General features: G+C 42.9%; 1 protein-coding gene across 1 annotated transcript; it reads right to left on the bottom strand.

Moving 5' to 3' along the window:
- Positions 1–10,405: 10,405 nt before the first annotated feature.
- Positions 10,406–11,878, bottom strand: MAGEH1 (MAGE family member H1). Its single transcript, XM_061410269.1, has one exon. It carries the CDS (start codon positions 11,597–11,599, stop codon positions 10,940–10,942), a length of 660 nt encoding a protein of 219 aa, XP_061266253.1. The 5' UTR covers positions 11,600–11,878; the 3' UTR covers positions 10,406–10,939.
- Between the last annotated feature and the right edge of the window lie 15,330 nt (positions 11,879–27,208).

Below are 27,208 nucleotides of genomic sequence, written 5' to 3'. Positions count from 1 at the left end.
TGACTGAGAGGTTCACTAGCCAATGGTGGTATGTGTATCAACTTTGATGATCAGCCTTGGGACAAAGAGCAGTTCTATCTATCTAATGGTTGTAGGGTCTTATTTTGCTTATTGTTTTGTCTTTCCTTTTGCTCCTTAGTACAAGGCAAGGAAAAAGGAGGCAAATAATAACTTTGTCCCATATGACCTGAGAAGTGAGGTGATTCCTCCACAACAAGGGTGGGGAGACCAGAGTTCAGAAACAGCCAGCTCCTCTGAACTGCCCTGGGTGCACAGTGAGTGGCAGCTGTGATCAATGTCCTCCCTCGAACTAGGCAGTTCCTCCTCAGCAATGCTGAATACGTATATTCATGAGAATTCAAGTCGTGTGTGTGTGTGTGTGTGTGTGTGTGCACGCACGTGTGCACGCTCACTGAAAACTGCCCAGATAAGGGTTTTAGAGCTTGTAACTGCCTGGCACATTGTTTTAGAGACTGGGGACTTGTTTGCAGATAACCTTGCTTGATTGGCAGGAAAGAGGTGAGGGAGACTGGTATTCTGAGAGGGGCAGTGTGGGTTTGGCAGAGCTGTTCAGAGTCCACATTCATGTGCAGCGCTGGGGCTCAGGACATGTCATGCATCCCCACTCAGAATGCAGCTTGGCCCTGGCACCTGGGTCCTGGCAACTGTGTGAACTGCTTGAGGAAAATCTCAAGGATCATTATCGAGGATCATCATCTTACTTGGAGGCTACTATGAAGCTCTCTCAGTGAACTTCAAGATTGCTCATTGGAGACTATGGTGAACAGATAGGTCTTGATAGCATCTTGCATCACCCTTTCAAGACTCCCAACACAACAACTGTGGGAATCTTTGCCATGGTGGCTGATGAGTTCACTAGTGATAATAATGGCTCTGAGTCAGAGTAGTTGTTTGTATCGATACACAGAAAACTTCATGTTTATAAATAAAACTTCATGTTTATAAATATGTGTATGTGTGTGTGTGTGTGTGTAGTATTAAGAATGTGTACCTATATATAGCTGTTACTATAATTTTTATCATATTCACTATCATTATCAGCTTCCTGACTAATGCACTGAAAGGATACTCACAAATGTTAGCACAGGCAACATCTGGATGGTAGGATTAAGGCTAAATATTTCCCCAAAGCTTCATACTTTTATGGCTTGCGGAAATGTGTGCAATGAGCGTAAAGCTTTCCCACAGTCATAAAATACAAAAGGCTACAAAGTAAGTTTGATCCTTCCTTGACCATCAAGGCCCATCAGAAGTCTTGACCACTGTGTTGTCTTCATTTTGAACTCCTGTGCTGCTTCTTGTGCACACTACGTTCCTGACACTTCCATGAGCAATCAAATCATTTGATTTTTTTCTTCTTTTTACTTGCAGCTTCTTGTTATTTAATCTCTCTCATGACAAGAACTGTATTTTTATTAATAATAATTCCTTTGCAGTAGAAACCACTCACTGAATGCCTCTGATGGGCCAGGCACTGTGCCAGAGCAAAAAGGATGAAACCGCAGCCGTGGACATTTGCTGCTTCACCAAAGTGTGTTAATGACTTGCAGTAAGTAAGTAATTTGACTGCACATGTTTAGAGAGTTCTATAGCATATAGTGAGAGTCTCTTTGATGTTTAAAATAAGTGGGGTTTGGTCTTTTGTGTGTCTTGGCCATTTTCCTTCTTCCTATTAATTCATTTTCCTTGTGTTATACAAATGTACTGACCCGAGAGTTACTGACTTGGGAAAAGAAAAATACTCGTCCTGTGTCACAGATAGTTTGAGAAGCAGCAGTCTGGGGACTTTGTGAAGATCAGCTGATTTATTTTCCACAATATGTCTATGAAGCAGGAGGCATTAGGCCTGGTACGGTGGTGTACGTGGAGGCGGACACAAGTTAGATGACTTCAGCTAGCTCCCCAAACTATCGTGTTAGACACCATGGGTTTGGGACCGGCATGTTCTCACTCAACTTGCATAGTTTATCTCAACTGCTGGTGCTCCATTGGTGCCTGGCACTTGTTTATCTTATCCGGACTTCAGAAGTACTGATTACACAATCCTGGCAGCTACCCTCCACCTCATAGCATCTTATGGACAATGCTGCTTCAGGACCAGCTCCACGCCAGCCTTTATTACAGTCATTGCAGCAGGCCTGGGAGCATCTTGGAGGAGCTAGCGTCTGCAAAGAGGGACATAGTTTCAAGCATGCAAACTAGAGCACTGTTTGAAGGGAAAACAGAGTAGAAGGATACTAAATGTCCATTTGCAGAAGAGCGGGCACCTAAAGGCCTTGATCACCTTTTCTGGGTCAGGGCTACTGGAGAGGGTAGAAAGTGGGTCTGTGCCTTAGAGGAGTACCTCTATAAAATAAGCCTCCCTCCACCTCTGTGTCCCCTGTGGCCCCAGTGCCCTCCCTTCTTCCTTTGTTCCTTTCTTCTCATGGAATCTGAGCTCATTCTCACTGGCTCAGATCAGCCATAAGAGTATTCTCTTCCTGGGATAGGCCTGGACCCTGTGACCTGAGACCCAGTCCTGTGAAAAGCTTTATCTAGCCTCAGGTTTACCCTGCAGATGGGGCTCCGCCTCACAGAAAAGCTCATTCCCTGGGGTTGTATCATATGGGATCTTTTGCCAGACAGATTTTGTAGGGAGTGGACATCAGAATGAAGCTGACTGGAGGAAGCCCCATGGAGAACAAAGAGACCGTGAGCCTGCACACGTGTGCGTGCATGCGTCCGTGTGTGTGTGTGTGTGTGTCCACTTGTCCAAGAGTCTAAAGTATAGTGTCCCAAGTGGCACAGTGGACAGAGTATGATCAGAGTTGTTAATGTCCCCAGGAAGTTCCTGTCCTGGCTTGGACTGGCAACAGCCTTCAGGTAGTAAGGATGCACTAAGAGTCAAGGAGAGGGCAGCTCTGAGGTTCTGGGATGTCTGTTCCACTTGGAGCTGGACCAGCCTTCAGAGGAGGGGTCTGCTTTAAGCAAGTCAAGATCACAGGGCTTCTGCCACTCAGCCTCAGACTTGGAACGGAGCTCCGTTGCTGAAGTAGTAGTGTCATACAAGAAACTAAGGCTGATGCTCTGACATATGCGGCTACTGTGTGGTCATTTGAAGCTGCAGTGGTTCACTGGGGAGGCTTGTTACCAGTGTAAGGGGCAGCAAGAGTAACTCCACACTGAGACTTGTCAGTAGGTCTGAGCCTATGGTTATAAGACTGTCTTGAGAGTCAGACTGTTTGGGCTCAAAACTTTACTCTTCCCATCGTTTGCTAACTGCTCTTGGCCAGTCCACCTGACCAACTTACATAGCACATCTCTAACTTGTAAAATGGGGATCACGATATAACCTCCATTAGTGAATTGTTTGGAGTATTAGAAATTATTGAGGTGCCCTGAAGTGCATCTGGCACATAATAGATGCTCAACACACGTGGGGGTTCAACAAATTGGCAGGTACCTGACCTCAGCTAGAGGAGTTCAGGCAGGCCAGAAAGCCTCACTGACCTCTACCCGACCCAGTAACAATATCATTCGCAAATCCTTGTGCATGCTCTAGCCCTCCTCTTTAGGCAAGGGCCATGCAATCCCCTTCTTGTTCAAAGTTACTGCTCCAACAGTCCTCTCTGTGCTCCCTGTGCTGTTGATTTCACTCCTCTCTGCAATGCTACTTCTTCCATCTGAAGTAAATCTTCTCATGACTCTCTCTTACTCCACCAGATGCTGCCCAATTTCTTTGCTCCCCTTTGCAGCAAAACTCCTTTCAAGACTTGTCTATACTCACTGACTCCCCCACCTTCCATTCTCTTAAGCCTGTCCAAAGCAGGTTTTATCATCTACTCCTCCCTGAAGCTGCCCTCATCAAGGTTACTAGGGACTTCTGAATTGCTAATTTCAGTGGTCAGTTTTCCTCTTATTTCACCTGGCATCAGCATTTTGAGCATAGTTGACCACCGGCTCTCCCTTGATACACTTTGCTTCACATAGCTCCCAGGACACTACACTCTTAGTGTGTAGTGCAGCCAGCCACTTCTCACTCAGACTCCTCAGCTGGTGCCTCCTTGCCTCCTCTTCTCCCTGATCCCTTTATGCCACAGATCTCTGTCCATGATCTTCTTCTCTTCTGTACATACTCTCACCCCTTAGCCAATCTCAAATAGTCTCATGGCTTTCTAATACTGTATATACAGCTTATACACAACCTTTCAGACACACTCCTGACTTCTGTGCAACTGAATTCTGTGCAACTTCCTACTCAACCCATATGAGTGTCAAACAGACATCTTAATTCAATATGTCCAGAACTGAATTCTTGATATCCTCACTCTCCTATAAAGCCTGTTCCAACTAGGGCATCCCTTGTATCAGTTGGCTGCCACACCATTCTATTAGCTGCCTGGGCAAAAACTCTCGAGTCAGCCTCAACTCCTCTCTGACACTCTACATCTAAACCATCAGGAGTTCTGTTAGATCAGTCTCATAGTGTATCCAGAAAAGGAATGGTTCTCATCATGTCTACTGTTACCAGGATGATCCAAACCACCACCATCACCTCCAGTCTGACTTATAGCAATAGCTTCCTACCTGGTCTTTCTGCTCCCACCCTTGCCTGTTTTCTCTCTATTCTCAACATAGTAAGTAATCAAACTGATCCTTTCAGAAGGTGAGTCAGATTGTGCTACTCCTCTGCTCAATCCCTTACTGCCTCCCACCTTCTGTCTCCTTCATATTTCACTGCAAACAAGAGCCTAGTTCCTTACAATGGCCTACTAGGCCCTACATGATGTAGGATTTGGTTCATCTCTCTGACCTTATCTCCAATTCTTGTCCTTTATGCTCACTCCACACCAACCACACTGGCCTCTCCATCCTTCCCCAAATATGTTAGGTGCTCCCAGGACGTGTGCTGACTGGTCCTTCTGCTTGAACAATACTTCCTTTATGTGCCAGCAAGGCAAACCCCCTCGCCTTCTTCATTTCTTTGGTCAAATGTCACCCCACCAATGAGGACCACACTGCTCACCCACTGGTGTTGAAGTGACTGCTCCCTTTCTTTCCTGGCATGTCTCCTTCACTTTACCCTGTTCTGATCAGCTTACCACTACTCCTGCCCCCACCAACCACAGAACTTACCACCGTCTAGGTCCAGTATAATCTGTGATTTTGAAGGTTTACCTTCTATTTTCTGTTTTTGTGCAAGAGAGCTCATGATTTGTTCATATATGTTTCTCAGGTGACTGGCACAAGTGGACCTTTGTAAATACATGTAGAGTGAGTGAATGGATGAATTGTTAAATAATCACAACGTCCAAAATAACGTAAGCCCAGCTATTCTTGAGAATTCACAGGCTGAGAATGAATCAGAATGATCATTCAATAAACTTTGAATGATCAGAGTTACAGGAGGGATTTCAGGCACTTCTCATGTGTTGCCCATTTTGAGATAACATTTGCAAGAGCTTCTCTGCTGGCTCAGACAGTAAAAAATCTGCCTGAAACGCACGAGACTCCAGTTCAATCCCTGGGTCGGGAAAATGCCTTGGAGAAGGCAGTGGCAACCCACTCCAGTATTCTTGCCTGGAGAATTCCATGGACAGAGGAGCCTGGTGTTCTACAGTCCGTGGGGTCCCAAAGAGTCGGACATTGAGCAACTAACACACTGTGTTACAGCTCCTATAACACATTGACACAGGAACTGAGACACAAGCTGACCAGTCAAGAAGTGGGCCTGATTTTCACCAACTATTGGTGGACTCTACCTTCTCCCCCAAGTCACCTTATGTGAGCTTTATGCCTATTGGGCGATAAGCAGTACAAGCCCAGAGTCCACTTTTCCTCCCAAAACCTGTTCTCCAAACCCTGGATTGCTCCAGAGTTATTCTTGTATAGCTTTGGCTGAGCTGAGACTCTCCTTTTGTGCAAGTGTCCTCACACAGATTTTCAAAGAAATTCCGTTAGCTCTTTGATGTTTACCCATTTCACAGCCTGTAAGGCCTAGAGTAACCTGTGAACCAGTCTCAGTACATCTTCATACAAATCATCTTTCTCTACTGCCTGCATGACTCCAAAATCATTTCCTTCAGAAAGCTGGATTTCTATGCTTCTGCCAAATGAAAGAGACAAGAGGGATCCTGACTGCTTCCCATCTCACAAAGGTGAATGTGAGCCCCGGCAGAATGCGCACCTGTCTTTCACCATGACCGTGGTCTGCTGTGCACCTGACTGATGAGGCCAGGGTCATAACACTGGGCCCAAGGAGAATGTCCTCCAAGGACAGCCTTTTTTTTTTTTTTGGCATGTGCAGATACTCACTGCTTGCTGTGTCTACTCCGGGCACTCTATTCTGCTCAAGTTAAGAAGTCCTCATGGTTTATTTTCCCTTTCAGGTTGGAAACAGCATCAGTGAGCAATGTTGCAGGCCAAGAAAGGATGCTGCTTGGTTGGTCCACTGTGTGACAGCCAGGACCTAGGATTCGAGGATTTATGGAGTGTTCAGTGTGGCGAAGTTTATGAGCCATGAGTTGTGCCAGGGAAGACACAATTGTTTTGGATGAAAATACTCATTCTACACATAGCAATGCCCCAAAGATACATGCCAGTTAGGGCCACAACAAATGAGAGTAAATGGGTGCTCACAGCTACTCCCCAAATGGCTTCTTAAACTTACTTTCCTGTGCCTCCTCACTCTACTCCAGCATGCTCCTTCTCACTTTTACCCTGGGTTGTGGTGAAGTCTGAAGACAAAAGACTTCCCCAAGGCTGGGTGGAGCCCTAGGTGTGCTGGTGATGATGCAGCCTGTCTGCCATTTTCATGTAACAGTCTGGGCTTTAGACTTGGCCCATGCTGGGTCATTTGCAGGGCAGTCATTGACCAACCAGGTTTCCCTAGTAACTTGCTTCTGGTAACTGATCCCAAGTTTTTTCCTCCATAAACTTGTCCTAGTGGCACCCACCTTGCCAGACTGTTGCAAAAGTTAGAGATAATCTATGAAAACAGCAATCAAAGTTCCTGGCACAATTTAGCCACTCAGGAAATGGCAGCTGCCCCTCTTGCCATGCATGGAGGACTTTTGGGCTCTTTACCCATGAGTTCCCTAAACAGCTAGATTTTCCTAGGACCCAGAATTTCAATCCACTTCAGAGGCATCTTGGCAGCTGAAAGTGCAGCTTCTCCACTCACTTTGTGGAGACTCAGTTGGGGTGGGGTAGGCTTAGGTTGCTGTTTTATGAACACAAAGCAAGAGGCCCCAGCCTATGTCCTATCTTGATACTGCTCAAAGCTGAAAGAATTCAAATAACTGAAAAAATGAGTAGTCTTTTTTGCTCACCACCTTTCAGAGTCCCCTTTCCCTGCCTCTCCCTCAGCACTGTCATTCATTTCACAGCCAACAGAAATCCTGCCCTTGTTCAGTGTTCACCTGAGCAAATGTAGATTAACTCTGCAGTTAATCTACAATGTAGTGTGTTGGGAATGGGGAGGGGTGGGAGACTCACTAAACTTCCAGGCCAAGGTGGGGACTGAGCCTGGACCATTTGTTGCTCCCTTACTGGGCTGGGAAAGGTCAGCCATTCCTTGGCACAGCCCCAGGGAGCCTCCTATCCAAGACCTTTCAGGATTCCAGCAATCATATGTCTTATAGTACAGCTTGTGGTGTACTCCCACTCTTTTCTCGCTTTATCCTGGGCACTGCTGATTCCCTGACTGAATTCAGCTTCTTGGCCCATACCTGCAAATAGGCATTTTAGACAACTGGATGATTATTCCCACCAGGGCCAAAGAAAACGTGGACTCAGACAGGTTTTGGAAGGACACTATTTCTTTCCCTGAGTGAGCTGGCACTTCCTGCAAAACAGGGATGGTGCTGGTGTCACTGACCTGACAGAAATAATATGTGGCAAGCCCCTAGTACAAAGGAGATGCTCAATAAATCTTTGCCCTGAACGTTTTCCCACTTACTAGTTGACTAACCTGGAGCTGACTGACTTCTCTGGGTCCCTTCCTGTAAAAGGGGGAAGGTTTAAGTCAACCTTTCTGCCCAAAGCATTTGAGGCTACAGCTGGGGTTACTGAGAACTGTACCACTGAGTTCACATGTTTCTTCCTTTTCTTTTTTTTTAAATGTAATTTTATTTTATTTTTAAACTTTACATAATTGTATTAGTTTTGCCAAATATCAAAATGAATCCGCCACAGGTATACATGTGTGCCCCATCCTGAACCCTCCTCCCTCCTCCCTCCCCATACCATCCCTCTAGGTCGTCCCAGTGCACTAGCCCCAAGCATCAAGTATTGTGTATCGAACCTGGACTGGCAACTCATTTCTTACATGATATTTTACATGTTTCATCTTTTGAAGACAGTGACTTTGTGAGTACACTGGCAGGCAGAGAAGGACAGCAGGGTGGCCTATAGGGAAACACTCTGTATTTGCTGGGAGTGGACATGGGGTGTTGTCCAGCATCTGTCACTTGCTACCTCTGTGGTTCTAGACCAGAATGTCATTCAGCAATCTGAACCTCAGATTTACACCTTGTCTACCTCTGGAGCCACTGTGGACAAATATGGCCCATCCAGGCCCCAAAACATGCCTTTTGATCTTCTGCAGCCCAAGTGCCTGAATCATAGAGGTTCCCACTATTTTCTTGTTTCCTGAATGAATTTGGAGCTGCTGAGGGATCATGCTTCCTACTTTTGTCTTTGCAAGCAGGCTGATGTCTGTTGGTCCCTAGGTCTTTGCCAGAAAGTCATTTGCTAGCTTACCCTGGCCCTAGTGACTTTACTTTGCACACAGGTGGAAGCAGGGTAAGTCTGCATGAGGCAAAGAAAGAAGCGCCCTGGCCACTCTTTTGTGTGTGACAGCTGCTGTCTCTGAGACCCAGGAGGCCAGGTGAGGCACTCTTTCTTAGTGCTCCCTATTAGGGGACTTAGTTCTTACTGTGTTTAGCTCTCTGGGTAGTGCAGTTGTCCTTGAGGGTGGCCAGACCTTCTTATGCATGTAGCTGATTTGAATATGAGGGATGACTCCCACCTCTCCAGATGTGCTGCAGGACAAGGCAGAGGATTCAGAAGCCCCTAGTGATAGAATGGATGGGAAGAGCATTGAACTCCTTAGCACAGTGAGGAAACAAAGTGTGAAAGTTCTGGAGGTGGAAAGAAACCTGATACCACAAGACTTCCTACACCATGGGCCAGGTAGCCCTCTGGACTTAATACACTGGCTGAAGGAGAGAATCAAAGCGCTAACTTTGCCCTACTACTCCCCTCCCCTGCCAACACACACACACACACACACACCTTTAAAACAACTTGTGCACCTTAACAAGACAGCTTCTCAGAGAGGTACCAGTTTACCTTTCAGACAGCCCACAGATCGACTCCTTTCTTTGGTTTGTAGAAGCTCTGCTTTTAAGAAGCCTTTTTCTTTTCATTATTCCAGAATTATTATTATTACTATTAACCATTTTTGGCCTCATTAAAATTAGTCATAACTCCCACCCTTTGGGAATCCAGCCCCTCCTCTCTTCCTCATCTCATTCCTTTTCCTCCACTTTCCCCATGACATGACCCTAATACGAATTTATGCTCAGTTGCTCAGTCTATCTGAGTCTTTGCGACCCCATGGACTGTAGCCTGCCAGGCTGTCCATGGGATTCTCTAGGCAATAATACTGGAGTGGGTAGCCATTCCCTTCTCCAGGGGATCTTCCCCACCCATGGACCGAACACAGGTCTCCTGCATTGCCAGCAGATTCTTTGTGGTCTGAGCCACTGGGAAAAGAATTTGTTTCTTCCTCAATGTTCATGCTGCCTTTAGTGCCTCAATTTTTACTCCTTTCCTCATCTCCAATATTACTTTCAGACCTCAGGTTTTCACTAACCAAGAATTTTCTGACAGTCCCATCTTTTGAATGTCTGTAGTACCATACAATCTCCTTTTGCCTGCAACCATCCCTTTCCCCTCTGCCCTCCTCTCACACTGATTTAAATGCATTTTCTATTTCCACATCACCCTGTGATGTGTCCTTCCCTTGGCCATTGCTCCTTCCCCCAAGGTAGATTAAGTTTCAAAAAAATACTTAATACACAATCTTTTCATAGTATGCTCTAATGCCCCTTTCAGACTCCCTCAAGCTTATTCAAGCATCTCTTGGATTTTCATAGCACCCTATGATGCCCTCTTTCCTATCCCACCCTCCAATAGAGGTCACATAAACTTTTCTACATTTTCATGGTACCCCATGCTCACTCCCTATTACAGCATTTACCACACTGCCAGTTTACAGATTTATCTCTCTCACATAATCTAGAATATTCTTTAGAACTGAGAGCTGTGCCTCATGAGTATCCCCAGAACCTACACTGGTGCCTCACCCATAACTCGTGGCCAATAAATGGACAAAGTGTCCTCATCACTAAGCTTTTATTTTTTTTTCTATATTCTGCAGTAATTATACAAAATCAAGATGGTTGTCTGTATTCTTTACACAAAAGGAGACACAGGTTTCAGAAAGGTAGGACACAAAATAATTCTCTCATTCTTCCCTCACAATTTACCGGTTATATCATCACTTTTAAGAGCAGCCTATTTTAATGATAGAAAATATGTGCCCGGTCATAGAATATAACGGATAGGCTTCATTTTAAAACGTTAGCAAAACTGTTATACTAAATCTCAGTGACAGAAAATAAAGGAAAATATATTTTCTTCAATCATATTTTTAAAACATATTGTGATCTTAATCAACACTGTATTAAACGGAATGAAATTTACAATGTCTAAAGTAAACGTTCTATTTCTCAAACAATTTGATGATCACAAGTACAAAATACAGTGCCCCCTCCCCATTATATTCAACTCATGACCCAAATGATCTACCTCTTGGGGAGTACCTTTGAAGCTGTTTTTAACCTCCCTCAGGGGTGTGCTGCATATTTCCCTAAGGGGCAGAATAACCTCTCGCACCTGAATTGAGGATAGCCTCAACTTCTGCATCATCATCAGAATCCCAATCGTAATTACATGGCCAGTCCTTGGAGCATCGGTTACGCACCCTTGCCACAAAGTGCATGACTTTCAGCTTGCTTGATTCCACGTGTGCTCTAGGTCCCCAGAAGAACTCGTACTCCACGGGGCTGCTACGGGGCACCGGCTTATAAATCAGGTACCCTCTGCGCACAAACTCTTCTGTAACGACCTTCTTTGGATCTCCAAAGATGCTGTGCTGCTGGCCAGGCTGCATCCCCAACTTTCCTAGCACTTTCCAGACCAGGGCCTCCTTCGCGCTGTTGCCCATGATGAAGATGAGGGCTAATATAGACATCAGGAGACTTTTCTTGGTGCCTTGAAAGTTGCTCCGGGCTACCGAGGGCTTCTGCGCTTGAGCAGTGCTCAAGGATTCCTCAGGAGTAGTGGAGGTCTCCTCTGGAGTGCTTGGGTCTTCCTCTGGGCAGTTCAGGTCTTCCTCCGGGGTGCTCGAGCCCACAGAGGCGGCCATCGGGGTCTCAGAGGTTTCTGAGGCCTGAATCTTACGACTGTTGCGGTTCTCCTCTGCGGCCCTTGCGTTACGGCGACGCCGGCTCTTTCGTCCCCGTGGCATGTCTTCTACTAAGGGCACGGAGTCTATAGCAATCCTAGAGTAAGATGCCTGCAGAAAGCAGCTATCTTTACTTTAAAGGGGGGCCGCCGCTGAAGCCACCAACATCAGTAGAGTCTTTGTAACAACAAGCGAGATGTTCTCAGCAAACAAACTAACACCCACGTAAGCCGACTTGCCGGAGCAACCGCCCCCAGCGCTCGCCCCGGCAGCAAAGCACGAGAATGCAAAGCTGAATTGACTCCACCTAACCTGCCACGCAATCTCCAAACTCGAAAAGGAAGTGGGCGGTTCGTTCAGGCAGACTTCCGCTGTCAGATAGAAGAACGGACAAGTCAAGGCAGGGGTGGGACTAAGGCAGAAAAGATGATTTGGGATTGGTGAGGGCTGGGGTATGCAACAAGAAGTAAATAGATTAGCGTTCTTTCATTTTTCAGTCTTGTACGAGATTGGTTGGCAGGTCTTGGGAAAGAGTGTGTATCTACTCCATTTTTAGGCTGAGGGTGTATATGAGACAGTGTGGTAGGCGCATGAGTGTATTCTTGCAAGGAATCAGCTAGTCCCAGCTCTCCTTCCCTGTCTTGGAAAGTGTCTATAATTCCAGGTGCAGAGCCTTTATAGTGTTATATATTCATGAGATTATTAAGCAGGGCACTGACAGAATCAGACTTGCATTTGTACAGCCACAAAGGAGCAGACGATTGTCTGGCAGGTCATTTAGGAAGTATTTAGAGTAAGAAGTAAGAGAGAATGAAAGTGAGCCTTAAGGTGGTTGCCATGGGGATGGAAAGACAGAAAGACATTTTAAAGGTGCTCGTTGACAGGCTTTAGAGACTGATTGGATGAAAGTGGTGAATACGGAGTGGGTGGTGGAGTTCAAGTTGGCCCCAAGGTTTCTTTGCTCCTGTCTACGTGAATATCTGACTTATTTTTCTTCTTTCTTTCATTCTGTTATCCAAACATAATTCAAAGCCTACTCTGAATTCTATCCGTTTCAGGTCACTGAAACAGTGGCTCACTGTTTCTTCTGCATGAATTGCCTTTTCTCACATCTCCAACTACCTAAATTCCAACTGCTTGCCCAGAGGCCTCTTCCTCCATGAAGCTCCTCTTCATCTGCGCAAAAGAATAATGAACCCGTTTTTGCTCTCTATAGCAAGCACTTTGTACTTTACTTATGTCTTTCCAAAGACATTATTTTGCACGAGTCACTTGACTTCTCTGAGCCTCCATTCCTCATCTATAAATTGGGTTAATTACAGTACCAGTGGTCTCATAGGGTTGTGAGACTTAAATGAGATAACAAACACAAAGCACTTATCACACAAAAAGCACAGCCTTTGTCTCTCTGAAGGTGTTTCAAGCAATGCGTGAGGGCAGAATTTAATAAACAAATGAACGTTGAAGGAATACACGACAAGGAAGATTTTGCCTGAACTTTTTAAAAGGAAATGAATATTTATAACTGTTTGGCTGGAAGATATTAAATATTTGCTTGACAGGATTTCAGATTGTAATCACAATGCAGGAAGGGACCCTAACTCTCCCCCTGATATGCCCTAGCCCTTGATAGGGTAGGTGGAATAGGATATGACTTCACCCAGTGAATAAATTCATGAGTGGGAAAGTATGTCCCTTTAAGAAAGCAGAATTGCCAACTGCATCTCACCCAGCAAGGTCTAGTCCTCTGTACATGTGTAGAAAGGGAATGCCTGGTATTGAAGAACAAGCATTGAACCCAGACATGGGAATGTGAGTCCTGGCCTAGCACCTGTCACTTACAAGCTTCATGAGTTTACCTAACATCTGTGTTCTTTGACTTGTCCTCTGAACAAGCAGGAAAGTAGTCGCTCTTGCTTTGGATGTGAGGCTTCTTGTCAGGCTCTCTGCAAATCCAACAGCATGTACCAGTGACCCTGAGTTAGAGCAGTTTCCTCTGAGTTCAGTTGTTTCTTCTTTGTATGTTTTCTATTCATTTGTTTTGTGTTTGCAATTTGTGAATCTGTGTGATCAGAGTATTACAAAACCACCCATATTGTTTCAAATAGCTTCTCCATTCTGATGTTCTTGTTGTTCAGTCACTCAGTCATGTCTAACTCTTTGTTACCCCATGGACTGCAGCACACCAAGCTTCCCTGAACTTTACTAACTCCCAGAGTTTGCTCAAATTCATGTCCATTGAGTCCATGATGCCATCCAACCATTTCTTCCTCTGTTGCCCACTTCTCCTGCCCTCAATCTTTCACAGCATCAGGGTCTTTTCCAATGAGTCAGTTCTTCACATCAAATGGTCAAAATATTGGGGCTTCAGCATCAGTCCTTATAATGAATATTCAGGGTTGATTTCCTTTAGGATGGACTGGTTGGATCTCCTTGTAGTCCAAGGGACTCTCAAGAGTCTTCTCCAACACTACAGTTCAAAAGCATAAATTCTTTGGTGCTCATCCTTCTTTATGGTCCAACTCACATTCCTACATCACTACTGGAAAAAACATAGCTTTGACTATATGGACTTTGTCAGCAAAGTGATGTCTTTGCTTTTTAATACACTGTCTATGTTTGTCATAGCTTTTAGTTAAAGGAGCAAGCAACTTTTAAAATCATAGTCCACAGTGATTTTGGAGCTCAAGAAAATAAAGTCTGCAACTGTTTCCATTTTTTCCCCCTCTATTTGCCATAAAGTGATGGGACTAGATGCCATGATCTTAGTTTTTTGAACATTGAGTTTTAAGCCAGCTTTTCAAAGTTTTATTTATTTTTAATTGAAGGATAATTGCTTTACAGAATTGCCTTGGTTTCTACCAAACATCAACACAAATCAGTCATAGGTTTACCCATGTCCCCTCCTACTCTCCTCTTTCACCTTCATCAGAGTCTCTTTAGTTCCCCTTTGCTTTCTGCCTTTAGGTTAGTGTCATATGCATATCTGAGGTTACTTGTATTTCTCCATTCTGATGGAAATACAATCCAGCAAACTTATTTTCTTCCAAGAGTCACTTTCTAACTCAAGTTTTCTTTATACCAAGACCTCCTCTTGGTGAATGCTCTCCATAAACCAACTTGAGGTGGTGTATGCTTGATGTTGCATTGCCTTCTGCCAACCAACCAGCTGACTGTGAGAGGGTACCATTTCACTGTCACTATTCAGCTTAGTGAACCTTTGCTCCAACCTGAAACAAGGCAAGGCAACTCTGCACAGCTCCTGGGTAAATCAGAGCCTATGCTTAAGCAGAGCACAACCTTGGGCTGCAGCTGTTAACAGCTTTCCTAAAAGGAACAGGCTTTAGATTGTGAGCTACTTTCAGTGTTCCCAAAAGCTTAAGAAAAATCAAGTTTATGTAAGGCAGGCCACAGAGGTTATTAGTCAAGAAGCACAGTGTTTTTAATAGCAAGAATATTGCCAGGCATGATATTAACAGGAGGGAATCATAAAACCATGGCTTGGGACATTGTGGACCACAGGTCTGTCTGGAGTAAGTAGCACATGACAAAAGAAGATCAGTGACTTGTGAGGGCCTGAGAAGTACAAAGAGGGGAGGGAGACTAACATTGCTGTGGTAAACTATGTGCCTAAACTATCTCCAAACTGGAATCTTTATAGCAACTTTCAAATACCAGTGAAGCTAGAGAGAGATTAACTCTCTTGTTGAATGTCAGTATTGGGGCTCACACTTTCAGATTTCTAAGTTCCACCTGCTGCCAATAGCATACCTCACAACTGCTCCAATTGAGTGCACATTTGGTGGTGCAAGGAGGCTTAACCTGAAACGAAGTGTTCTTGATCCCTTGGGATAAGAACAGAAAGGAAAGATGTGAAAAAGGGGACAGAGGTGTGGAAGGTCAAGGCAAGGATCCTTACTCACCTTACTAGATTTTCGATACTTGACTTCACCTCTTCCAAGCTGTGTCAAGTCCAGCACATTATTTAACCTTCATAGGCCTCAGTTTCTCCATCTGTGAACAAGCATATCACAGTGGTATTGTGAAGATTAAAGGAAGATAACTCATGCAAGATGAGGTAGGTTGATAATTTCTGCCTAGTTCTCAAAGATGTCCACATCCCTATCACCAGAATCTGTGAATATGCTACCTTATATGGTGAAAGGGAATTTTGTAGGCGTGATTAAGTTCAGGATCTTTAGAGGAGGTTTATCTGGGACCCAAGGTAAACATAGAGTCCTTACAGAAGGAGGACAGCCAGGTTAGATTCATGAAAACACATAGGGTGGAAACAGAGATCAAAGAGGAGAGAAGATGCTACATTTCTGGCCTTGTTGATGGAGGAAAAGTGTATGAGCTTAGGAATGTAGGAGTCCTCTAGAAGCTGGAGCAGACAAAGAAATGGATTCTCCCCTAAAGGCTCCAAGAGGAACATAGGCCTGCAGGCACATTTTAGACTTCTGACTCCTAGAACTCTAAAATAATAAATTTGATTGCCATAAGCCATTAAATTTGTAGTACTTTGTTACATCAGCAAAAGTAAACTAAAGCATAAGGCATATGTGTACCTCACTCCTTGGGAGTGCCTAGTGAATAAGAACTATGATTACTGTTCAGGTGAATTTATATTATTGCCATATTTTCAGTGAAAGTATTGGGAGGGACTAGAGTGGGTTATGACACTGGACTGGATAACTTGCCAGTAATTCTTGTGGGTGTCAATGCACCCTGTTCTTCCCTGGGGTTGTCTAGTAACCCTCCTGTTCCAGATATTGTCTTGGCTGTAGCCTAAGTTCACGACCTGGTTGTAAATGCTGGGGGTAAGATAGAGATGGAAATGCAGGGGTCACCCACACCACTCCTAAGCTCTAACTAATCATTTTTAAGTTGCCTGTAGTCCCTGCTTTGATTCTTGCAAGTGCCTCCCAAGGGCAGAGAGGGCACTTGGGCTAGTTACTTCATTTACAAGAACCATTGAACAGACTGCAGGCCACTACTACTTGAACAAGTGAGTCTGACCGCATCTGATGGCTCTCTTTCAAGGACTCTTCATTATTTCTAGTCTGTTGAAGAAAAATTTCTCTGAATCATTTCACAGTGTAAGTGTGGACTTATTTTACAATTTCTCAGAATTAAGATTTGTCAGGAAGACTATAGCATGTGAATCCTACCATCATGAAACAAAAGCTATGTAGTTACTTTTGAGGATTATTTTCTGGGTTTGAGAATAGAAATTTTTACTGCAAATTAATCACAAACATAGGGATAAGAATAAGATTAATATTACAAACATCTGCATAACCAATGCCTGGCTATGTCAGATTTAAAAATTAGGCCCTACTCTGCTCTCATTTTTACATTGCGTCCATGCTAAGTTACTCCAGTCGTATCTGACTCTTTGCGACCCAATGGACTGTAGCCCACCAACCTCCTCTGTCCATGGGATTCCCCAGGCAGGAATACTGGGGTGGGCTGACATTTCTCCTCCTGGGATCTTCCCGACCTAGGGGTCAAACCAGTGTCTCTTATGTCTTCTGCTTTGGCAGGTGAGTTCTTCACCACTGGCACCACCTGGAAAGCCCCAAGCCTTCATTTTACCTCTTCCCAGATTAACACCACTCTCTCCTTCTTTAGTGGGGTTTGCTGTCATGAATTCAGTAACTATTATATCCAGGTCGAGTTGTACATATTTGCTACCTATTTCTATGCTAGTATACATTATATAGGAATTTTTAGAATGTCTTTGCAAGTTGGCAAATGTAGCTCGAGGTCCCTTTCATGTTGTATACTATTTCTGTCAGTATTTGTAATTTATCTTTCTCCTGATGATCCAGACTTTTGCAGCTCCCTTTTTTCTTTCCATAAAAATAAACAAAAAAAGCAGAGCTCTTATCAGTCTTTCTGTACCTGTCCTCTAAGAACACAATACAGATCTCTAGGGTCACCATTTAAGAGTGGACTTACTGGGTGTATCTGCATGGATGTGTTTAGATAGACCATAAAGATTTCTACTCCGTTTCATTAAAAATAAAGGTCCTTCTATATAAAATTTTCACTTCATTCTTTTTCCTAATTACCAATAATATTTACTTGACCTATAACTGTAATTCTTTCATTATAATGACTGAATGATGTCCCTTGTAGTAATTTTACCATAATCTCTTCAGTCATCCATCTGTTGGCCTGGTACACTGTGTCTCCTAGTTATTTGCCCCCTCTGCAAGAAATGCTGCAATAACAGTTGAAGCACTTGTGTACTGGGATTTTGTTTAAAAGAGTGGTATATCCAATGGAGTATGAGAGCCAAGTTTATGTTCAGGATTATTGATAACTGACTAACATCTTACTGCTACTTCAGTCAAAATCAAGGCGGTTTACTACTTTCTCTGAATCTTAAATAGGAAACAAAGATGTGCCTGATTAAATAATTCTATGATGTATAAGGGTTCAGCTCAGTTCAGTTCAGTCACTCAGTCATGTCCAACTTTTTGCGACCCCATGAATCGCAGCGTGCCAGGCCCCCCATCCATCACCAACTCCCAGAGTTTACCCAAACTCATGTCCATCCAGTCGGTGATGCCATCCAGCCATCTCATCCTCTGTCGTCCCCTTCTCCTCCTGCCTCCAATTCCTCCCAGCATCAGGGTCTTCTCCAATGAGTCAACTCTTCGCATGAGGTGGCCAAAGTACTAGAGTTTCAGCTTTAGCATCAGTCCTTCCAATGAACACTCAGGACTGATCTCCTTTAGAATGGACAGGTCCAAGGGACTCTCAAGAGTCTTCCCCAGCACCACAGTTCAAAAGCATCAATTCTTCAGTGCTCAGCTTTCTTCACAGTCAAACTCTCAGATCCATACATGACCACAGGAAAAACCATAGACTTGACTAGATGGACCTTTGTTGGCAAAGTAATGTCTCTGCTTTTGAATATGCTATCTAGGTTGGACATAATTTTTCTTTCAAGGAGTAAGCGTCTTTTAATTTCATGGCTGTAGTCACCACCTGCAGTGATTTTGGAGCCCCCAAAAATAAAGTCTGACACTGTTTCCACTATTTCCCCATCTATTTCCATGAAGTGATGGGACTGGATGCCATGATCTCAGTTTTCTGAATGTTGAGCTTTAAGCCAACTTTTTCACTCTCCACTTTCACTTTCATCAAGAGGCTTTTTAGTTCACTAGTCTTCACTTTCTGCCATAAGGGTGGTGTCATCTGCATATCTGAGGTTATTGATGTTTCTCCTGGCAATCTTGATTCCAGCTTGTGCTTCTTCCAGTCCAGCGTTTCTAATAATGTACTCTGCATATAAGTTAAATAAGCAGGGTGACAATATACAGCCTTGATGTACTCCTTTTCCTATTTGGAACCAGTCTGTTGTTCCATGTCCAGTTCTAACTGTTGCTTCCTGACCTGCATACAAATTTCTCAAGATGCAGGTCAGGTGGTCTGGTATTTCAATCTCTTTCAGAATTTTCCACAGCTAATTGTGTTCCACACAGTCAAAGGCCTAAATCAAATCCCTTATGATTATACAGTGGAAGTGAGAAATAGATTTAAGGGACTAGATCTTATAGATAGAGTGCCTGATCAACTATGGAATGAGGTTCGTGACATTGTACAGGAGACAGGGATCAAGACCATCTCCATGGAAAAGAAATGAAAAAAGGAAAATGGCTGTCTGGGCAGGCCTTACAAATAGCCGTGAAAAGAAGAGAAGTGAAAAGCAAAGGAGAAAAGGAAAGATACAAGCATCTGAATGCAGAGTTCCAAAGAATAGCAAGAACACATAAGAAAGCCTTCCTCAGTGATCAGTGCAAAGAATTAGAGGAAAACAACAGAATGGGAAAGACTAGAGATCTCTTCAAGAAAATTAGAGATACCAAGGGAACATTTCATGCAAAGATGGGCACAATAAAGGACAGAAATGGTATGGACCTAACAGAAGCAGAAGATATTAAGAAGAGATGGCAAGAATGCACAGAAGAACTGTACAAAAAAGATCTTCACGACCAAGATAATCACGATGGTGTGATCACTCACCTAGAGCCAGACATCCTGGAATGTGAAGTCAAGTGGGCCTTAGAAAGCATCACTACAAACAAAGCTAGTGGAGGTGATGGAATTCCAGTTGAGCTATTTCAAATCCTGAAAGATGATGTCGTGAAAGTGCTACACTCAATATGCCAGCAAATTTGGAAAGCTAAGCAGTGGCCACAGGACTGGAAAAAGTCAGTTTTCATTCCAATCCCAAAGAAAGTCAATGCCAAAGATACTCAAACTACCACACAATTGCACTCATCTCACATGCTAGTAAAGTAATGCTCAAAATTCTCCAAGCCAGGCTTCAGCAATATGTGAACCGTGAACTTTCTGATGTTCAAGCTGGTTTTAGAAAAGGCAGAAGAACCAGAGATCAAATTGCCAATATCTGCTGGATCATGGAAAAAGCAAGAGAGTTCCAGAAAAACATCTATTTCTGCTTTATTGACTATGCCAAAGCCTTTGACTGTGTGGAACACAATAAACTGTGGAAAATTCTGAAAGAGATGGGAATACCAGACCACCTTATCTGCCTGCTGAGAAATCTGTATGCAGGTCAGGAAGCAACAGTTAGAACTGGACATGGAACAACAGACTGGTTCCAAATAGGAAAGGGAGTACATCAAGGCTGTATATTGTCACCCTGCTTATTTAACTTATATGCAGAGTACATCATGAGAAATGATGGACTGGAAGAAACACAAGCTGGAATCAAGATTGCCAGGAGAAATATCAATAACCTCAGATATGCAGATGACACCACCCTTATGGCAGAAAGTGAAGAGGAACTAAAAAGCCTCCTGATGAAAGTGAAAGTGGAGAGTGAAAAAGTTGGCTTAAAGCTCAACATTCAGAAAACTGAGATCATGGCATCCAGTCCCATCACTTCATGGGAAATAGATGGGGAAACAGTGGAAACAGTGTCAGACTTTATTTTGGGGGGCTCCAAAATCACTGCAGATGGTGACTGCAGCCATGAAATTAAAAGATGCTTACTCCTTGGAAGGAAAGTTATGACCAACCTAGATAGCATATTCAAAATTAGAGGCATTACTTTGCCAACAAAGGACCGTCTAGTCAAGGCTATGGTTTTTCCAGTGGTCATGTATGGATGTGAGAGTTGGACTCTGAAGAAGGTTGAGCGCTGAAGAATTGATGCTTTTGAACTGTGGTGTTGGAGAAGACTCTTGAGAGTCCCTTGGACTGCAAGGAGATCCAACCAGTCCATTCTGAAGGAGATCAGCCCTGGGATTTCTTTGGAAGGAATGATGCTAAAGCTGAAACTCTAGTACTTTGGCCACCTCATTTGAAGAGTTGACTCATTGGAAAAGACTCTGATGTTGGGAGGGATTGGGGGCAGGAGGAGAAGGGGACGACAGAGGATGAGATGGCTGGATGGCATCACTGACTCGATGGACATGAGTCTGGGTGAACTCCGGGAGTTTGTGATGGACAGGGAGGCCTGGCGTGCTGCAATTCATGGGGTCGCAAAGAGTCGGACACGACTGAGAGACTGAACTGAACTGATATAGTATTACCTAACACTTCTTTCCCATCATATAATCATCATTCTCTTTTGATATGGGGACTTAAGATCTATTCTTTAAGAGTTTGCAGTCAAGGTGGTGGGTAGGAAGACCCTGAGCTCACCTTGTACCTTGGGCACACTAACAACTATTTACAGATCAAGGATTGATGACAAAGCCTGAGATCTAGCAGAAGAGATCTTCAACTAAAGCTATAAAGATGGAACCATAATGAAATGGGTAGGAGGGAAGGAGTTAATAATAATCAAGTTGATATAATGAAGACCCACAAATGAGAGGATCATTAAAATGACAGAAGTTCTCCACAAAGATCGAGGGATCTGAGTCCCACACTGGGCACCCCAGCCCAGGGGTCTTGCACCAGAAAGATGAGCCCCCAGAACAATCGCATTTGAAGGCCAGTATAGTTTAATTCTGGAAGACCCACAGGGTTGTGGAGGGGCTTCTCAGATGGCTCAGTGGTAAAGAATCTGCCTGCCAATGCAGGAGCCGTAGAAGTGGGTTCAATCCTTGGGTCAAGAAGATACCCTGGAAGAGGAAATGGCAACCCACTCCAGTATTCTTGCCTGGAGAATCCCATGGACAGAAGAGTCTGGTGGACTACAGTCCATGGGGGTCTCAAAGAATTGGACATTTCTGAGTGACTGACCATGCACATATAAGGCTCCATAGATGAGACTCCACTATTAAAGGATATACACAATATCTCACATGCTTTAGCAGCCAGAAAAGAAGCAATAATTTGGAAAGATTGTGGTTTAGGCCCACCTGCTGTTTTTGGAGAGCCTCGCCTAGAAGCAGCATAGACACTGGACATATACACTGGTGGAAGCCAATTTGGGGAGCTTGTTGTACCAAATGGATGCTGAGACTAGCAAGGGCCATTTTGGATTCCTTCTTTCAACTTATTAGCACTGGAACCTGACTCCACCTACAAGCTTGTTTGCATCAGTACTGGAATGCCTCAGACCAAGCAACTAGCTAGGAGGTAACACAGCCTCACTCATCTACAGGACCACTACTTTAAGATCCCCTGATCCCTCAGCTGAATGAAACATAGTCTTTTACATCAGAGAGCCCAGAACCTAGCCCTGCACACCAGTGGGCCAGCACTAGCCCTGAGACCAGCCTCACCTGTTAGTTAGCAAGTACCAACCCCAGGATTCCCCGGGCCAAGGCCCAATCCAACAAGAGGCCAATACCAACTCTGGAACATCTTGGGTCCCTTTGGCTGCTGTCTTGGTATCTTGTTCCACCCATCAGGGAACTGATACAAGTTTTGGAATATCCCAAGGTCCTCAGCCAGCTGTGTCAACAACTGGCTCCACCAACAAGCATGAAAATACCAGCTTTGGGACTCCAGAGTCCTGTAGACAGAGACCATGGGATGTGGTTCAGTCTACCAGTAAGCAAATACAATCCCTAGGACCCCCTAGTCCCTGTCCACCATTAGGCTGACACTAGCTCCCAGATACTCTGGACCAAATCAGACACACAGAGATCAAGACCTACCCACCCATGGACTGTTATCAGTTTTGGGACATACCAGATCATGCAACCAGTGATGTCAGAAAGCAGATCCATCCACTAACAGACCAACCCTAGGCTCAGGACCCCTGGTCCCACAACCAGCCAATTAAGAAGCCAGCTCTTCTCACCAGTGGGCCAGCACTAGCCCTGGAGTCTCTCAGAGCTCCAAAGCCAGCTCCTTTGTGACCTCAGTTGTCCTACCAATGACCAGCAGCCTCTGCAAAATTTAGGGCCTGAAAACCAACCAGACCAGGGGCCAACCATGCATACCACAGTGTCAACAATAATCATCCCACTATATAGAGTGGCCCACACAGCCCACATAAGGAGAAGCCCAAGAGCATACAGCTCTGGTGACCAGAGGAGACTGCATTATTGGGATACATAGGATGTCTCCTAAAAAAAAAAAAAAAAAAAACACCCACTTCTCCAAGATCAGAAAAGTAACCAACCCACTAAATTCATAGAAATAAACCAGCAAATTTGGAAAAATGAGGCAACAGAGGAATATGTTCCAAATGAAGGAAAAAGATAACCCTCCAGTAGAAGAACTAAGTAAAGTGGAGATAATCAATCTACCCAATAAAGAGTTCAGACTAATGATTATGAAGACACTGAAATAACTAGGGAACAGAATGGAGAAATGCAGTGAAAGTTTAATAGAGAATTAGAATATATACAGAATAATCAAATAGAGATGAAAAATACAATAACAAATAGAAAATACACTAGAAGGAATCAACATTAGATTAGATGATATGAAGAAATGCATTAGTGAACTGAGAAAAAAAGAATGGAAATCACTCAAACTGAAGAGGAAAAAATAATTAAAAATGAATCCAGTTTAGCAGCTGTCAGGGACAACATCAGGCTTATTAACATTTGCATTATAGGGATCCCAGAATGAGAAGAGAGAAAGAAAGGGGCAGGGAATATATTTGAAGATGTGATAGCTAAAAATTTCCTTAACCTGAGAAAGGAAACAAACACTCATACCCATGAATCACAGAGTTAACCCAAAGAGGACCACAATTAAAATAGAAAAAAAAATTAAAAATAAAGAGAGAATATTTTTTTTAAAAAGCAAGGAAAAAAGCATATTACATAAAGGGAACTCCCATAAAGCTCTCAGTTGTCTTTTTCAGCAAAACTCTGGAGACCAGAAGGTAATGGCATAGTATGTTTAAAGTGTAAAAGGCAAAAACCTAGCAACTAGAACACTCTACCCAGCGAGACTATCATTCACATTTGAAGGAAAGATCAAAGGTTTTGCAGACAAGTAAAAGCTGAAAGAAGTTCAGCACCCGAAACCCAGCTTTAGAAGAAATTTTAAAGAGACGTCTCTATGCAAAATATAAAATGAAATGTGAAAATTATAAAAGAAAAAATCTCATTGCTGAAGGCAAATATACAGTAAAGATAGTCAATTAGCAGGTAAAACACATGGAGAAGGAAATGGCAACCCACTCCAGTATTCTTGCCTGGAGAGTTCCATGGACAAAGGAACCTGGTGGGCTACAGTCTAGGGAGCTGCCAAGAGTCGGACACAACTAAGTGACTCACACACACACACACACACACAGATAAAACACAAAAGTAGTAAAAGTATCTATATTCACCATAAGTAGTTAAAGATGCAAAAAATATAAAATATGTTAAAACAGTAAACATTGGGGCAATAAAAATGCAGAGTTGTTAAAATGTATTTGAACTTAAGAGATCAGCAACTTAACATAGTGATATGTAGCTATATGTAAATCCCACGGTTGGAGCAGGAAATGGCAACCCACTCCAGTATTCTTGCCTGGGAAATCCCTTGGACAAAGGATTCTGGCGGGCTACAGTCTATAGGGTCGCAAAAAAGTCAGACATGACTTAGCGACTAAACAACAAAACAACAAACCCCACGGTAACAATAAACCACAAATCTATAATAGATACACACACACAAAGAAAAAGGAACAAACAAACACTAAAAGTAGTCATCAAATCACAAGAGAAGAGAGCAAAAGAAGAAAGGAACAACAACAACAAAAATTCACTGCAAAAACAACCCCAAATAGTTAACATACTTCTAAATAATTATTTTAAATATGAATAGACTAAATACTCCCATCAAAAAACATAGAATGGTTGAATTGATTAAAAAAAAAATACTAACATATATGCTGCCTACAAGAATCTCCCTTTAGATCTAAGAACAGACATGGACTGAAAGTGATGGATTGGAAAAAGTATTCCATGCAAATGGAAACAAAATGAAAGCTGGTGGAGTAATACTTATATCAGACAAAATGGATTTCAAAACAAACAATGCCATGCTGAATGAAACATAAGCTGGAATCAAAATTGCAGCAAGAAATATCAATAACCTCAGATATGCAAATGACTCCACCCTTATGGCAGAAAGCAAACAGGAACTAAAGAGTCTCCTGATGAAGGTAAAAAAGGAGATTGAAAAACTGTCTTATAGCTCATCATTCAAAAACTAAAATCATGGCATACAGTCCCATCACTTAATAGCAAATAGATGGGGAAACAATAGAAACAGTGACAGACTTTATTTTCTTGGGGTCCAAAATTGCTGCAGATGGTAACTACAGCCATGAACTTAAAAGGCATTTGCCCCTTGAAATAAAAGCTATGATAAACCTAGACAGTGTCTTCAAAAGCAGAGACTTTACTTTGCCAACAAAGGTCTGTATAGTCAAAGCTATGGTTTTTCCAGTAGTCATGTGTGGATGTGAGAGTGGGACCATAAAGAAAGCTGAGCCCTGAAGAATTGATGCTTTTGAGCTGTGATGTTGGAGAAGACTCTTGAGAGTCCCTTGGACTGCAAGGAGATCAAACCAGTCAATCTTAAAAGAAATCAATCCTGAATATTCATTGGAAGGACTGATGTTGAATCTGAAACTCCAATACTTTGGCCACCTGATGTGAAGAGCCAACTCATTAGAAAAGACCCTGATGCTGGGAAGGATAGAAGGAGAAGGGGATGACAGAGGACGAGATGGTTGAATGGTATCACTGACTCAATGGACATGAGTTTGAGCAAGGTCTAGGAGATGGTGATCTCCTAGATAAGCCTGGCATGCTGCAGGCCATGGGGTTGCAGAGTCAGACACAACTGAGTGACTGAACAGCAACAAAGGAATAAATTAACTACAGAGATAAAAGATTTGTACTTAGAAAACTATTATACACTGATGCAATAAGTTGAAAATGACACAAACAGATCAAATGCTATACTATGTTCATTCACTGGAAGAATTAATATGTTAAAATGTTCATACTAACTAAGGCATTCTACAGATTGCATGAAATCCCTAACCAAATATTATAGCAACTTTTATAAAACTAGAACAGATAATTCTAAAATTTGTATGGAAACACAATAGACCCTAAAGTTCAAAACAATCTTGAGAAAACAGAACAAAACTGGAGTAAGCACGTTCCTTGATTTCAAACTATACTACAAAGCCACAGTGATGAAAACAGTACAGTACTGGTATAAAATCAGATACATAGGTCAGTGGAGAAGAATAGAAAGTGGAGAAATGAAACCACAATTACATATGGGCAATTAATCTATGACAAAGGAGGCAGGAATAGAAAATGGGGGAGACTGCCTCTTCAATAAATTGTTTTGGCAAAACTGGAAAACTATATGCAAAAAAATCAAACAGGACAACTCTCTCATACCATGTAAAAAAATAAATTGAAAATGGAATAAAAGCTTAAATGTAAGACCACAAATCATAAAACTTGTAAAAATATGCAATACTTGTTGATATCAGTATTAGTGTCATGTTTTTGAATGTATCTCTTCAGACAAGGGAAACAAAAGTAAAAATAAACACAGGGGACTGCATCAAAGTAAAAAGCTTTTCACAGTGAAGTAAACTATACAGAGTGAAGTAAGCCAGAAAGAAAAACACTAATACAGTATACTAACGCATATATATGGAATTTAGAAAGATGGAAACAATAACCCTGTGTACAAGACAGCAAAAGAGACACCAATGTATAGATCAGTCTTATGGACTCTGTGGGAGAGGGAGAGGGTGGGGAGATTTGGGAAAATAGCATTGAAACATGTATAATATCATGTATGAAATGAGTCGCCAGTCCAGGTTCGATGCACGGTACTGGATGCTTGGGGCTGGTGCACTGGGACGACCCAGAGGGAGGGGAGGGGAGGGAGGAGGGTGGAGGGTTCAGGATGGGGAACGCGGGTATACCTGTGGCGGATTCATTTCGATATTTGGCAAAACTAATACAATATTGTAAAGTTTAAAAATAAAATAAAATTTTAAAAAAAAGTGAAAGTGCTGCCAATTGAATGGGAGATATTTTCAAACAATATATCTAATAAGAGGTTAGTATCTAAAATATAATAATTCACACAATTCATAAGGAAACAATTCCATTCACCATTACAACAAGAAGAATAAAATACCTAGGAATAAACCAAAGTAAGGAGACAAAAGGTCTATATGCAGAAAACTATAATACATGGATGAAAGAAATCAAAGACAACATAAACAGATAGATA

The sequence above is a fragment of the Bos javanicus genome, chromosome X (assembly GCF_032452875.1).
Source record: "Bos javanicus breed banteng chromosome X, ARS-OSU_banteng_1.0, whole genome shotgun sequence".
Lineage (NCBI taxonomy): Eukaryota > Metazoa > Chordata > Mammalia > Artiodactyla > Bovidae > Bos > Bos javanicus.
This window is presented reverse-complemented; position numbering and strand designations above follow the sequence as displayed.

Excerpts from the sequence above, each read along its gene's own strand:
- MAGEH1 (XM_061410269.1), bottom strand. The coding sequence starts at position 11,599 with ATGCCACGGGGACGAAAGAGCCGGCGTCGCCGTAACGCAAGGGCCGCA.